The following is a 16014-nucleotide window of genomic DNA, read 5'->3' on the forward strand; positions in this document are numbered from 1 at the left end:
AGGAAATTCACAACCACCTCCACACCCAGTGACACCTGCATTGTGCAGGGGGTTGGACTAGATGACCCTGGAGGTCCCTTCCAACTCTATGATTCTAGGTGCGTGCACCCACACACAAAATGCAAAAAAACCCTCCAATGCCCATCCCCCAGCAAAGTAAGCATGTAAATAAATAAGCACAGAGAAGAATTTTTATTCCTGTCCCTTTTGTTCCCAGGCACTAGAAAGCCAGTTAGCCACTAAATCGGAGGAAATGGATCAGCTGAAATACATTTTAGGTGACTGCGCAGAACTTCCTGAGGAGATTGCATCAAGACTCAACGAACTGGATCAACAGAGGACCGGAGTTGTCAACCAGGTAGACACGTCGATTTCAGGCTACCGTTCAGAGATCTGGGGGTAGCTCCAGCAGTCTGTCAGCAGAAAGCTTTGCAAGAGGTGGATCTTTCCCATTCCCTCCCCACAGAGGTGTTTTCTTCTCCCAGGAAAGTCGATTCTCGGAGTTGCGGCGCCCACATAGACAAATAGCTGCCTAGGTTTTCATTAACTAGCTCCTAGTTAATGAAAGCCGAGTGGTGAAATGGTTAGCAGGGGTGGCCAGCGGTAGCTCTCCAGATGTTTTTTGCCTACAACTCCCATCAGCCCCAGCCAGCATGGCCAATGGCCAGAGCTGATGGGAGTTGTAGGCAAAAAACACATCTGGAGAGCTACCGTTGGCCACCCCTGGGTTAGGGCAATCAGAGGTGGAATTGGTGTGAATTACCTCACCTGTGGACATTGTAGGTGTGATCAAAGGCATGGTTCTGGTACTCAACATTATAGGGAGTTTGAGCTTTCCTAGGCTGAGAGCTCCCAATCGTACCATTGGTTCTTCTTGCAAATTAAAGCACTTAAAGAGATGGTTCTGTCTGTTGTATTGCTTGTGGACAGTGGCAATATATAGGAAGGAAAGAAAAGATCCCCTGTGCAAGCACCAGTCGTTTCCGACTTTGGGGTGACGTTGTTTTCACAACGTTTTCACAGCAGACTTTTTACGGGATGGTTTGCCATTGCCCCGTGGCACAGAGTGGAAAGCAGCAGTACTGCAGTACTATGGGTCTAAACTCTCTGTTCACTACCTGAGCACGATTCCAGCGGAAGCTGGGTTCAGGTAGCCGGCTCGAGATTGACTCAGCCTTCCATCCTTCCGAGGTCGGTAAAATGAGTACCCAGCTTGCTGGGGGAAAGTGTAGATGACTGGGGAAGGCAATGGCAAACCACCCCGTAAAAAGTCTGTCCGCTGTGAAAGCAACGTCACCCCAGAGTCGGAAACGACTGGTGCTTGCACAGGGAACTTTTCCTTTCCTTGCCGTTGCCTTCCCCAGTCATCTACACTTTCCCCCCAGCGAGCTGGGTACTCATTGGACCGACTTCGGAAGGATGGAAGGCTGAATCAACCCGGAGCCGGCTACCTGAAGCAGCTTCCGCGGGGATCGAACTCAGATTGTGAGCAGAGTTTAGGACTACAGTACTGCATCTTTAACACTCTGCACCACGGGGCTCTTAACATATAGTAAGCTGGTGTATAATTTATGTAAATCATTCCTCTAATAGAATGATCTGATGATGCCTTCTGCCAGCACTGCGAGGCCTCGGCCTTGAATTAAGTTAGTAATGAAAATAGTTTTGACGCTTCTCTCTCAGGCACAGTTTTCCTTTTTCAGTAGACGGTTCGAAGCACGTACTGACACCTGAGAAATCAGTCGTATTAATTGGTTAAATTTGTGAAGTCTTTGATTCAGCATGCATTAGAACGAGGGTGCTAAAATGATTTTTAAAGCCAAACGGGGCCGCTTCTCCTTTTCAGAAGGCTTTGCTGCTCAATTGCCAAAGTGTTCTTTGGAGAGCAGAAATGAAATAAGGACATAAGAGAAGCCATGTTGGATCAGGCCAGTGACCCATCCAGTCCAACATTCTGTGTCACGCTGTCATGATCCTGGGCCTAGTGAGGCCTACAAGCTCCAGAAGCCTGCCTAGGAGTATTACAGAGGGCCTACATCTCCCAGGATCCCCTCTATTCCTCCGATTGGGTGGCAAGGTTTTGGAGGGAAACTAGCCCAGAGAAGGATGGAAGGAGAGCATAAAAGGGCCAAGCACAGACAGGTTGTGTTCTTTCTGGAAAAGGCTGCAGGAGAGATGGCAGCAGGAGAGATCCCTTACCCAAGGTGGTGAGTTCTGGTATTAGAGCAGGGAATGTCTAGCTAGTGTCAGGGCTTCTGTTTATTTGCAGCCACCTTTACTGTATATATATTTCACTGTTTTTACCCATTTATTATTTGAGCACTGTAAATAAACTGTTCTTGTTATACTGCCTGGGTCCTCACGGCTCCTTGGTCACAGTTAAGAGGTATTTACATGCAGACACTTCCCAGAGTGGTGGCAGCCAGCAGAAGGCCCTCCTAGGCCCCTGTGTGTGACACCCGTAATGGCCAAACCGAGGTTCCATCAGGAGGTCCATCGGTGAGGCCAGAACTCCAGAAGCCCTCTCACTGTTCCCCCTCCAAGCACCAAGAATACAGAGCATCACTTCCCCCAGACAGAAAGTTCCATTCAAATGGAAGTGCTGTTTTTTAAGTGCGTCCCATTTGCTTGCGTTGCAGGTTGCTGCGCTGAAGGCCTCAGCCCAGGCGTCTTTAGAGCGGTGGAGGCTTTATGACGAAGCCTGGGAAGAAGCCAAGTCTGCCCTTGCCAGAGCTTTCTATTGCACGGAGCACAGCAAGCCTCCTGTGATTACGCTGGAGACCCTGAGAAGCCAGGTGGAAAACCTCCAGGTACCTCTCACAAAGGCACACGTGCAGCGAGCTCCATGATTTGAACCCAGCAGCACCTTGCAGACCGACAAAATTTCCAGGGTACAAGCTTTTGAGACTCAAAGCTCCCTTCAGATACGAAGCAGGAATGGAGATCTCTTGATTCGAGAGCTAGTTCGGTGTAGTGGTTAAGAGCAGCGGACTCTAATCGGGAGAGCCAGGTTTGATTCCACACTCCTCCTCCACAAGCAACCAGCAGGCCACAGTTGGGCCAGTCACAGTTCTCTCAGGTGGTGGCAAGCTGTCAACCTCAGAAGCGCTGGAGGGAACAGCTGCAAGCTTGGCTTCCAACTTGAGCGGGGATCCTGCCTGGTTGTCATTGACCATGACATATCCTAGTCCAGGGGTGGCCAAATTGTGGCTCAGGAGCCACATCTGGCTCCTTCACACATACTGCGTGGCTTGTTGGCAGGCTTGGAGAAGGTATTTCTCCCTTTAAGTCACTTCTCCAAGCCAAGCTACAGAATGGTTTGGAGAATGCATTTGAAGTTAAAATTGCTTTGTTTCTTCTCCTTTTCCCCCACCATTTATTTCCTTCCTTCCTTCCTTCCTTCCTTCCTTCCTTCCTTCCTTCCTTCCTTCCTTCCTTCCTTCCTTCCTTCCTTCCTTCCTTCCTTCCTTCCTTCCTTCCTTCCTCCCTCCCTCCCTCCCTCCCTCCCTTCAAGCTCTTGGAGGATTGGCTACATCATGGGTGTGTGGCCTAATATGCAAAGAAGCTCCCGCTAGAATTCCACCCCTGGCTACAGGACTGCTGCAGTGAGATGACGCCCTTTATCAGTGAGCGAAAGGCTAGCCCAATCTAGTCAAATCTCAGAAGCTTAGCAAGGTTGGCTCAGGTCACAGCTTGGATGGGAGACCACTCAGAAGTCCAGGGTTGCCACACAGAGGCAGACAGTAGCAAGCCACCTCTGAACCTCTTTTGCCCTGAACCGCCTCTGAGCTACTTTGCCCAGTGGTACTTGACAGCACTTTCCACCATCACCAGTAACATAAAATGACCATTCATGTCCTGGATTGTGCCTTTGCATCCTGAGTCCCTGCATTGCAACACCCCCCCCTCCCATCTTCTGACAGCGAAGAAGATGATGAGGATGAGGATAATACTGGATGATACCCCACCCTATTCTCTGAATCTCAGAGTCACAGAGCAGCTTACAATCTCCTTTACTTTCCCCACACACACACAATAGACACCCTGTGAGGTGGGTGGGGCTGAGAGAGCTCTGACAGCATCTGCCCTTTCAAAGACAGCTCTGCGAGAGCTATGGCTGCTTCAAGGTCACTCCAGCAGGTGCAAGTGGAGGAGTGGGGAATCAAACCCTGTTCTCCCCTGTAAGAGTCCATGCACTTAACCGCTACACCAAACTGGCTCTCTTGGGGATCTCCATTCCTGTGTGTATCTGACAGAAGGAGTGTTGACTCTTGAAAGGACCCCAGCTGACACATGGGTTCATCCAAGGAAAGTCACTCATAACTCACCATGCGGCCTTTCTTTTCACAGGCTCTTCAAGACAAAGCAGAGGGGAGTGAAGAGGTCTGGGCTAGACTCCACGCTGCTGGTGACCATCTGAAGAAGTTGTGTGATCCTGCGTGTTCGGGCCTTATCGACCAGAAATATAAGGAGGCACATAGAAGGTACAATAAAATGTATGCGTCATCAGGGATCCCCAATGTGGTTCCCGTGGGCACTGTGGCACCCACTGACATCTGTCCGGCCCAACAAACATGTGGGTAAGGCCACATGGGGCTCTTGCTCAGCAGGGCTTCTGATTGGTTACTGGAAATCTGATTGTATAGAGATTAGAATAACAAACGGCAGTTGCCACTACAGGGCTGGTTTTAGTCTCTCTCTCTCTCTCTCTTTAAAATTATACCTCTTTTCCCCTGATTGTATATAGACTAGAACTGGGTGTCAAACATACAGTTCAGGGGCCAAATCAGGCCCACGGAGGGCTCCCATCAGGTCCCCGAGCAACTGGCTGTCATCTGCTTCCTTCTGTATGACAGCTTGCTTTGCATGGCTTGCTCAATCACACAGGTGCTACAGAGCAAAACCTCTGTTTTCTCCATTGGCTGAGGCTCCTCCCTTGGGGAGGAAGTGGGGAGGAATAGCTTGCTTTGCCAGGCTCTCTCAATTGAGCCAAGCCTCTCTTCTGTCTACTGGCTGAGGCTCCTCCCCAAAGAAAGGAAAAAAGAGCCGGCGCTTCCTTTGCCCAGTTCCCTGGAAACCATGGGAGAAATACAAAGAAACCATCTTTAAGACCAATAAGTGCTAACATTTTAAGCATGCTTTAAGTTATGTGTGTGTGTGTGTGTGTGTCTATTGTCTGTGTTCTTTATAAAATTTATATCTCTGCTACCTAATCTTAAATAGGTACACACATGGCCTGGCCCAGCATGGCTCGGTCCAACCCGACATGACCCAGCCCAACAAGGTCTCATTTATGTCAGATCCGGCCCTTAAAACAAATGAGTTTGACACCCCTGGACTAGAATAACAAGTGGCAATCGCCACTACAGTTTTGGCTTTAGTCTCTCTCTCTCTCTCTGTGTATTTTTAAAATGGCCCCTCTTTTCCCCTGCACTCAGGCTCCCTCTGTGTGTGTGGCTCCGCCTCCTGCAGCAGCCACGCTCTGGTTGGCTCTTCATCTTCTTTTCCTTCGAGGTAGATTAGGCCAAGAGAGAATAACCGGCCCAAGGTATTCTAGCGAGCGTCTTGACAGAGGAGAGATTCGGACCCCCAAATCCTTGTGCCCTGAGTCCCTCACTAATCCCGCCGTCACCCTGTTTCTGTCTAATAGGTGGGTGCTGCTCCATGAAGACGTAGCCGGTCAGCTGCAGAAAGCCCAGACTTCCTTGCAGCTTTGGGAATCGTACGCTGGCTTACGCGCCAAGGCGATGGCCAAGCTGGACAAACATGAAGAGCAGTGCGCCTCCCTTTTGGGGGCTGCCATTCCTGCAAGTGGTACCATGGACTTCCTGAGGCAGAAGTCGCAGGACATCAAAGTAAGCGGACAGCGTTCATAACAAAAGACAAGTCCAGTGGCCCCTTGAGGACTAAAAGCCATTTAGAGACTAGCAATAAATGTGGTTAAGTCTTTTTAAGGTGCCACCGGATCTCGGTTTCGTTTTGCTACAGTATTCGAACACGGCTGCCTCGCTGTGACTAGCCTTCCTGCCTGCCTCTCCTGCTAACAGTGAAGCTGCTTCTTACGTACAAAGTCTATTTATTTATTTACTTCCTTTCGATTTAGATCCCGCCCATTCCACATGGACTCAGGGCGGCTGACGATCGTAGTAAAAACCAACATCTCAATCTCGTTATAGAACAATAGGACATAAACAATTTACGGTTTAAAACAATTTAAAACAAAGTATTGGTGCTATACTGCAGCGGTGGCCAACGGTAGCTCTCCAGATGTTTTTTTTTTTGCCTACAGCTCCCATCAGCCCCAGCCATCATGGCCAATGGCTGGGGCTGATGGGAGTTGTAGGCAAAAAGGAGAGAGCTACCGTTGGCCACCCCTGCTATACAGAATATACAATTTATCTATTGGTGGTCCTTCTGGTGGAATTGCCCAGTAGCATAAAAGGTGGCCGCCTTCTCCCCTAGTTGTCATAGGCCTGTTTTAAAAGTTCGGTTTTACAAGCCCTGCGGAATTGGGAGAGATCCCACAGGGCTCTTATGACCTCAGGGAGAGCATTCCACAGCATTGGTACTGCCACTGAGAAGGCCCTGGACTCCCTTGGTCTGGGGATGGACAATAGATTTTGAGTTCCTGAACGCAGTCCTCTCTGGGGAACATACGGGGAAAGGCGGTCGCTTAGATAGACAGGTCCTCGGCCATATAGGGCTTTAAAGGTCAATACCAGCACTTTGAAACGGACTCGGTACACAATAAGCAGCCAGTGCAGCTCTTTCAACACTGGTTGAATTTGCTCCCATCGCGGGAGCCCCATTAACAACTGTGATGCAGCGTTCTGCACTAGCTGCAGTCTCCGAGTCAGAGTCAAGGGCAGCCCCGTGTAGAGGGCATTACAGTAGTCTATTCTCGAGGTGACCGTGGCATGGATTACCATTGCTAGGTTGCAGTGCTCCAGAATAGGAGCCAACTGTCTAAAGAGTTATTTAATTTAATTTTTAGATTTATACCCCGCAAGCAGGCTCAGGGCGGCTCACAACAATAAAACAACAGAGTTAAAACAACACTGTAAAAAACAGACATTCCAAAACAGGATCAGCACAGTAAACAGCCTTACAGGTATAGGCAGTAAACAGCATGCAGCTGATGGCCAGTAGCATAACGTAACACCATAATGGGAAATGCTGGGGGACTTTCGGAGGATGCCCGCTGGATTAATTAAAAGCCTGGCGGAAGAGCTCCATCTTACAGGCCCTGTGAAACCTTGATAAGTCCCACAGGGCCCGGATGTCCAGCGGGAGCTCATTCCACCAGGTAGGGGCCCAGACTGAAAAGGCCCTGACCCTTGTTGAAGCCAGCTGGGCGTCCTTAGGACCAGGGACTATGAGAGATGTTGAGCAGCAGACCTCAGAGCCCCGGGGGGGGGGGGGGTCATTTGGGGAGAGGCAGTCCCGAAGATATGCAGGCCCCTGGCCATAAAGGGCCTTAAAGGTAAGGACCAGCACCTTGAACCGGATCCAGTACTCGAGAGTTACGTTCTCTTCATTGAAATGGGAAAGCGTCATCTAGCCACAGTGTCAGGGGTCCTTGCCGTGTTGCTGTTTCTGTATGCTGGATGTGTGAAGGCTGGGGGAGGGTGCACCATGCCTGTTTTGCTCGTGCTTTGCCTTTCGCTTTGCAACAGTCGTAAGTATTCCTTGACATCCTACAAAAGGGAGTCAAGTCGGACTCGCAAGGCTGTTTTTATCTCTTTTGTAGAGACGGCACCGCTGCCCACTATCTGGTGTGAGAGAGGCAGTGATGGGAACGGATTTGTATTGCTGTAGCGGGGCTTTTTGCACTGTAATTTTGGCAGGTTGCTTAATGGCCCAAGATAAGGTATATAAGACTGGTCACCTCACAGTTGAGCCAGTTCTGACACAGCCACGTATTGCTATTGTCCTATTAGTAAGGCCAACTTTCTGACCACACTGGAAGCCTTCTTTAATTGAAGATAGTCCCGGAGCTAGGGTTGCCAAGTTTAATGCAGAAAATATCTGGGGACTTTGGGGAAGGAGCCAGGAGACTTTGGGGCGGAGCCAGACTTTCCCATTCCCAAAATAAATACATAAAAATACAGCAGTGCAGTTCACCTGAAGAGTTATCGTTTCCTCATCCCCCAGTAGTTGCAATTCTAGTAAATGAAAGTGTAAGCACACAAAAAGCAGCCCAAATGCAGGGTTTGCAAGACCACATTTTTTGTGATCTCCCTGGGGCTTTACTCACAGGAACGGCTGTTCTTCAAGCTAACACTGGCAAATAAAGGTGGAGTTTTCCTCCATCCCATAAACAGGTTCCTATACAAAGACTCTAAAAACAATGTAAAACAAGCACAGAGAAACACACACTCTTACTGGCTTTACAAAGACTTCTGAAAAGAACAAGGGCTGTGGTGCTCTCTCTCTCACATACACACACACACATTTACTGGCTGTGGTTCCTCCTCAAGGACATCTGAAAAGTACAGGGGCTACTGGTCTCTTTCTCACACTCACACACAGTTCATTGCTCTGAAATGAAAGCAAAACAAATGGAAGGACTGTGGTGCTGCTGACCCTTCCCCATGAAGTACTTCCTGCTCAGATTTAAAGGCACACACACACTTTTTAAAACGGGACCTGTTTGCAGGTTTCCAAACTTTCCCGCCATCTAGGCGATTTACAGCCGGAGAGCCGGTTTGGTGTAGTGGTTAAGTGTGCGGACTCTTATCTGGGAGAACCGGGTTTGATTCCCCACTCCTCCACTTGCACCTGCTAGCATGGCCTTGGGTCAGCCATAGCTCTGGCAGATGTTGTCCTTGAAAGGGCAGCTGCTGTGAGAGCCCTCTCCAGCCCCACCCACCTCACAGGGTGTCTGTTGTGGGGGAGGGGAAGGTAAAGGAGATTGTGAGCCGCTCTCAGACTCTTCGGAGTGGAGGGCGGGATATAAATCCAATATCTTCTTCTTCTTCTTCTAGAGATACATGGTGACTGTGGGCAGGGTGGCGCCTGTAAAACTGGGGGATCCCCCACTGAAACCTGGGGATTCAGAAGCCTACCTAGAACTGACATGCAGCTGACCTACAGTAACTCCGTAGGGTTTCCAAGGCAAGAGAGGTGGTTTGCCATTGCCTGCCTCCACATGGATCACCCTCCTCTTCATCTCTCCATTTTTGTTTCAACCCACTCCTCACCTGCCTGCGAGTCTATGGTGCAGTCCAGAGTGGGGTTGCAGACATTTAGCACCATCTGAAATGTAGTTGTTTCTTGGTTTTTGTTTTAAACTGTTTTTTATTGGTTGTAAATCGCCTAGAACAAGGGTGTGAAACATGCGGCCCGGGGACCAAATCAGGGCCCCAGAGGGCTCCTATAAGGCCCCCTAGCAACTGGCTGTCATCTGCTTCTTTCCCCTTATATCTTGCTTCCTTCCGCATAACAACTTCCTCTTTCTCTAACTTTTCTATCCCAATTGTAATCTCATAAACCTCTATCATGTCAACCCTCAGCTGACGTTTCTCCCCTCAAGGAAGAAGATGATGATGATATTAGATTTATATCCCTCCCTATACTCTGAATCTCAGAGTCTCAGAGCGGATCACAATCTCCTTTATCTTCCTCCCCCACAACAATCTCCAGTTGGGGGGCGGATTTCTGGTTTGGAGCCCCTCCCTCCAACTTCAGAGCTATCAGAAAGTTGGGGGAGAATGGCTGTGGGTCACTCCTTTCCATGTAAGAAGAAGAAGACTGCAGATTTATACCCTGCCCTTCTCTCTGAATCAGAGACTGAGAGTGGCTTACAATCTCCTATATCTTCTCCCCCCACAACAGACACCCTGTGAGGTGGGTGGGGCTGAGAGGACTCTCACAGCAGCTGCCCTTTCAAGGACAACCTCTGCAAGAGCTATGGCCAACCCAAGGCCATTCCAGCAAGTGCAAGTGGAGGAGTGGGGAATCAAACCTGTTTCTCTCAGATAAGAGTCCATGCACTTAACCACTACACCAAACTGACTCTCTGGAAATACTAGAGATCATTAAATTGTGCTAAAACAGTCCAGGAGCAGCTTAGAGGCCAACAAGATGCTGATAAAGGGACCTTTGTCTCTCAAAAACTCATACCCCCAAAATCTTGTTGGTCTCTGAGTTGCTACTGGACTCAATTCTGGCAGTCTGGTGTAGTGATTTTAGAATCAGTTTGGCATAATGGTTTTAGTGTAGCGGTTTTAGAACCAGTTTGGTGTAGTGGTTAAGTGTGCGGACTCTTATCTGGGAGAACCTGGTTTGATTCCCCACTCCTCCACTTGCACCTGCTGGAATGGCCTTGGGTTAGCCATAGCTCTTGTAGAAGTTGTCCTTGAAAGGGCAGCTGCTGTGAGAGCCCTCTCAGCCCCACCCACCTCACAGGGTGTCTGTTGTGGGGGAGGAAGGTAAAGGAGATTGTGACCATTCTGAGACTCTGAGATTCAGAGTATAGGGCGGGGTATAAATCCAATATCATCATCATCTTCTTCTTCTGTTCTGCTGCAGACCAACGTGGCTACCCTCTGAAACTTTTATCTGCACGGAAAACGTTTCAGGTTTTTCTTTCAGGATCTTCCCCAAATAAAAGAGTAGCAGTGGCAGCTCCCTGAGAGCTCCCTTCAAGTTTTGCAAAAAGCTGTCCCGCCTCTCTGGGCCAACAAAGAAGAAACAGAACGATTTGGCTGGACACAAAGGAGCCATTAAAAGCACCTGCTAACAATAATCGCGTCCCGATATCCTCAGAGAAGAGACAAATCATTCCTTCTCCTTTGTAGAGAAGGGGAAAAAAACCACCTCGATAGGTGCTCTAATGGCCGGGGAGGTCTTTCTTAGCCTTTCCAGTTGAAGATGACTCTTAGGAACCATTTGGGGAACCAACATGCTTTTAAATCTCAAACTCTTTTCTGTACTGACAGGTGTTTTTTTTTAGGGGAGATTGAGGGCTTGCAGCGAAACGCGTCTGCCTCTGTGAGCGGATAGATTTGCGGCATTAATAGACTCGATGTGAAAACATAATGGGGAGGAATTAAAATGGATCGCTTTAAAGTAGCGGGCTTGTTTGGCCTTCGGAGCACAGCTGCGCAAAGAAAAAAGGGGGTTAGGAAGCCAACGTGCGTTTAGGCAGGTTGCCAAAATTTGTTCCTAATGGCAGCAGATTGGCATTTTAGTCTCACTTTATGCCCATTAACATCTCAGATGGTGTATGGTTTTTTTTTTTTTTTGCATTTAACGCTAAGCGGAACGAGTCATAAATTATACATTTCAGAAGAGATGCTCCTCTCCTCCTCACTTGCTGCCGCATTCCCCCCCCCCCAAAAAAAAACCCAATAAGAGGAGACAGACTGCAAGTTTCTTTGTATTGTTAATCACCTACAGGCAGGAAGTCAAAGGGAGTTAGTGCAGCAGGATTTGCATGCCTTGAAAAACCACGCAAGCTGCTGTATATATGGTTGGAATCAAGGATACGGAGTTCTTGCCTGGCTCATTGGAACCTGTAGGACTGAGCTTGGGGACTCAGGAACAATAGGCAGGAGGATCCAAATCCCTGCTGTCCTGCTCCAATCACGGGCCCCCTGCTGGTTTGAATGGTCCAATAGCATGCTAGCGCCGGAACTTTGTGTGTATATATAGTTGCCCCAGTCTTCAGTCTTTGGAGGCAGCACTATAGAAGAAGATATTGGATTTATATCCTGCTCTCCACTCAGAGTCTCAGAGCGGCTCACAATCTACTTTATTTATATATATATTTTTATATATATATATATATATATATATATATATATATATATATATATATATATATATATATATATATTATCCCACCCTTCCCACCGAAGTGGCTCAGGGCGGCTCACAACATATAAACTTACATAAGTTTAGCTTAAAAACAATTACATAGTAACAGTTAAAACAATAAATTAATAAAACATAGAACATAAAAACCAGCGGTCTGTCAAATGCATTCTAGCTCCATCCAGAAATTCTCAGTGTCAGTTAGTTGTTGTAGGCCAGCCAGAAGAGGACTGTCTTACAGGCCCTGCGGAACTGCCCTAGGTCCCGCAGGGCCCTCACCACCTCCTCACCTTTATCTTCCTCCCCCACAACAGACACCCCGTGAGGTGGGTGGGGCTGAGAGGGCTCTCACAGCAGCTGCCCTTGCAAGGACACAGTCTCAGAGCAGCTCACAATCTCCTTTATCTTCTCCCCCCACAACAGACACCCTGTGAGGTGGGTGGGGCTGGAGAGGGCTCTCACAGCAGCTGCCCTTGCAAGGGCACAGTCTCAGAGCAGCTCACAATCTCCTTTCCCTTCCTCCCCCACAACAGACACCCTGTGAGGTGGGTGGAGCTGGAGAGGGCTCTCACAGCAGCTGCCCTTTCAAGGACAACCTCTGCCAGAGCTATGGTTGACCCAAGGCCATTTCAGCAGGTGCAAGTGGAGGAGTAGGGAATCAAACTCGGTTCTCCCAGATAAGAGTCCGCGCACTTAACCACTACACCAAACTGGCTCTCTACTATGCTGTATGCAATAAAAGAATTATGTTCACCACCACCTCGCCTCATCATTGCATAGAACCCACTATATTATACAAGCCGTCTGGCTGACCCTCTTCCAGCATTCAGAACGTTTGCGAAGGCTTCCTTTCTTAAACAGCACAGCTGGAAATCCACAAAAGGAACTCGTGCAGTTTTTTGGGGGTGTTAATAGCAGGCGTGGGAAGTTCCTAGCTTACCCGCTATTCGCTGGAGCCTACATGTTTAGCCAGTAATGAACATAACAGGATGGAATGGAAGGGAAATGAGATAGGGAACATAGACTCATCGAGTTGGAAGAGATCTCCAGGGACATCTAGTCCAGGGGTGGCCAAACTTGCTTAATGTAAGAGCTGCACAGAAAAAATGTCTAATGTTTGAGAGCCAATAGCAAATAGTATGCACACGGCTTTATTAAAACTCTCAATCCTTTCTTTGCACAGAAATATAAAATACATATATGCATGCACTTTACAACCTGACCATGCTATAAGGAAACTGTTTTTTTAAAAAGCTGGGAATAACAGTCCCCATAAAACCAGCTTAGGGAATTATTTTTTGGCACCAATGGAAGAAGGAAACACACATGTACCATGTAAATCACTGACTACCATTTGTATCATTATGCATCTCTCTTTGAATGATTGCAGATACAGTCATTGATTGCTTTATTTGTATGTTTACTAAATTCAATAAAAAAGTTTTTGGACATAAAAAAAAAAAAAAAAGGTTAGTAAATACAGCTCCTACAAGAGCTACGAATCTAAGGTGGAACCCTGCGTCACCCTCTTTAATTCCATCACTCCTTCCAGCGGCTCCCTCAACTTTGGCGCTCTCTTCCTCCATTCTAGTTCTCTGGGCAATCTCTGTGGTGGAGAAGAGCTTGCCTATTTCACCCTCCTTCCCCGCTTCACAAACAGTGGAAATAGCTGCCTACCTATGGGTCAGCACACAGAGGTCCCAATGCTAGACATGTTTACTTGAGAGTAAGCCTGATTAAGTTCCTTCTCAGCCGAGAGCCAGTTTGGTGCAGCGGTTAAGTGTGCGGACTCTTATCTGGGAGAACGGGTTTGATTCCCCACTCCTCCACTTGCAGCTGCTGGAATGGCCTTGGGTCAGCCATAGCTCTGGCAGAGGTTATCCTTGAAAGGGCAGCTGCTGTGAGAGCCCTCTCAGCCCCACCCACCTCCCAGGGTGTCTGTTGTGGAGGGAGAAGATATAGGAGATTGTAAGCCGCTCTGAGTCTCTGATTCAGAGAGAAGGGCGGGATATAAATCTGCAGTCATCTTCTTCTGGGAGCCGCACAGTATGTGTGAAAGAGCCGCACAGTTTGGCCGCCCCTGATCTAGTCCAGCCCCCTGCGCAATGCAGGAAAGGCACAAATACATTCCCCTCCCATACCCAGTGATCCCTGCTCCGGGAGGTATAAGTGTGCCTTTTACTTAAACTCGATTTTCACATCCTTGCGTTATCATTGTTTCATCCACTTGCACTGTCAATTTTTTTTTTTGATTCGTTTAGTTATCTTTTTTTTGCACTTCAGCGCCGTTCTTATTTCATTGATGCGCAATTTAATGGTAACATTAAAGGCAGCATTTGTAAATGTCAATCGATGACAGGCACGCGTATTAAGGGCCGGTGACATGCATTCGGTAGAGATAATTGACAAGGCAACTTCATGGGATTTACTTCTGCGTAGACCCGCTTTGGATTTTCTTCCATCATGAAGTAGCTGTAGGACAGGGGTGGCCAAACTCTGGCTCAGGAGCCACATGTGGTTCTTGTACACACATTGTGTGGCTTTCAAAGCCCCCACCGCTTCTTTGGCTGGCTTGGAGAAGGCGTTTGCCTCTTTAAATCACTTCTCTAAGCCAGCCAGCAGCTTGGAGAATGCATTTAAAATTAAAGTTGCTTTCTTTCCACCTCTCCTCCATCTATTTCCCTCTCTCCCTCCCAGTTTGGTGTAGTGGTTAAGTGCACAGGTGCTTATCTGGGAGAACCGGGTTTGATTCCCCACTCCTCCACTTGCAGCTGCTGGAATGGCCTTGGGTCAGCCATAGCTTTCGTTGGAGTTGTCCTTGAAAGGGCAGCTGCTGTACATATGAACATATGAAGCTGCCTTATACTGAATCAGACCCTTGGTCCATCAAAGTCAGTATTGTCTTCTCAGACTGGCAGCGGCTCTCCAGGGTCTCAAGCTGAGGTTTTTCACACCTATTTGCCTGGACCCTTTTTTGAAGATGCCGGGGATTGAACCTGGGACCTTCTGCTTCCCAAGCAGATGCTCTACCACTGAGCCACCGTCCCACCCTGCTGTAAGAGCTCTCTCAGCCCCACCTACCTCACAGGATGTCTGTTGTGGGGGTGGGGAGGTAAAGGAGATTGTGAGCCACTCTGAGTATAGGGTGGAATATAAATCCAATATCTTCTCCTCCTCCTTCTTCCCTCCATCTTGCAGCTCTCAAACATTCATATCTTGTGGCTCTTAAAACACCTGACATTTATTCTATGTGGCTCTTATGTTAAGAAAGTTTGGCCACCCCTGCTATAGAACAGGGGTGGCCAATGGTAGCGCTCCAGATGTTTTTTGCCTACAACTCGCATCAGCTCCGGCCATTGGCCATGCTGGCTGGGGCTGATGGGAGTTGTAGGCAAAAAAAAAACCCATCTGGAGAGCTACCGTTGACCACCCCTGCTATAGAATAACCAATATGTACTTTAGTGCAAGGCAGTTCCTTGTGTAGTTCTGAATAAAGTTCCCTCACCTAGAAGCACATTTCTTGCACCAGTTGGCAAGTTCACATGGGAGGGAAACAGCCTGGGCAGAGAGCAGGCCCAGACAGATGGCCAGTCAAAATGCAGCTGTCCCTGAACTTTCCTTGTTACCGGCTTAAGGCTAGCATCCTAAATACGGTCCTGTCCAATGTTCCCTCTAAGCTGCAGAGCCTTGTGAGCAAAAATTTTACTTTGTGAGCTACTGGCATGAAAGTTGTGAGCTACTGCATAAATATTTGTGCTCTAGGATCAATTTCCCTGAGCTAAGACAAAAATGTGTGAGCTGGAGGCTAAAAATCTGTGAGCTAGCTTAGAGGGAACTCAGCTTAGAGGGAACTCGCTGGTCCTGTCCTTCATTTGCCCTGATGCGCTTTCCTCTCTTTCTCTAGAACCTGCAAGTCGGTCTTCAGAATATCAAAGGAAGTCTTCTCCAGGTTTCTGAGCTGGCAGAGAAGATAGCTCAGGCAGCCGGACCTCCAGCAGAGTCTCTTCTTCCAGAGAAGCTCCTGCCAGCTCAGAGGATCTCCTATTTGGAACAGATGTTGCAGATGAAAGTGAACGAGTTTCAGGTACACCTTGGAGGATGTTTTTTGCTGGTAATCGAAAGCATCATCAGAGATATTTGTGTGGGGTTTTTTTCCCCTTAACGCAGTCATTGGAAAATGCAGTGGCCAAAAAA

The 16014-nt window shown here is 48.2% G+C and overlaps 1 protein-coding gene across 1 annotated transcript in view; it reads left to right on the forward strand.

Annotated features, from left to right (window-relative positions):
• Window positions 1–16014, forward strand: part of SYNE2 (spectrin repeat containing nuclear envelope protein 2) — a 407300-nt gene that overhangs the window by 283213 nt on the left and 108073 nt on the right. Inside the window, exons 80-84 of the mRNA XM_060261546.1 lie at window positions 218–358; window positions 2640–2810; window positions 4351–4484; window positions 5651–5855; window positions 15725–15904. Of these exons, the coding sequence (XP_060117529.1) occupies window positions 218–358; window positions 2640–2810; window positions 4351–4484; window positions 5651–5855; window positions 15725–15904 (831 nt within the window). The remainder of the gene's footprint in view (window positions 1–217; window positions 359–2639; window positions 2811–4350; window positions 4485–5650; window positions 5856–15724; window positions 15905–16014) is intronic.

The sequence above is a fragment of the Heteronotia binoei genome, chromosome 21 (assembly GCF_032191835.1).
Source record: "Heteronotia binoei isolate CCM8104 ecotype False Entrance Well chromosome 21, APGP_CSIRO_Hbin_v1, whole genome shotgun sequence".
NCBI classification, from domain to species: Eukaryota; Metazoa; Chordata; class Lepidosauria; order Squamata; family Gekkonidae; genus Heteronotia; species Heteronotia binoei.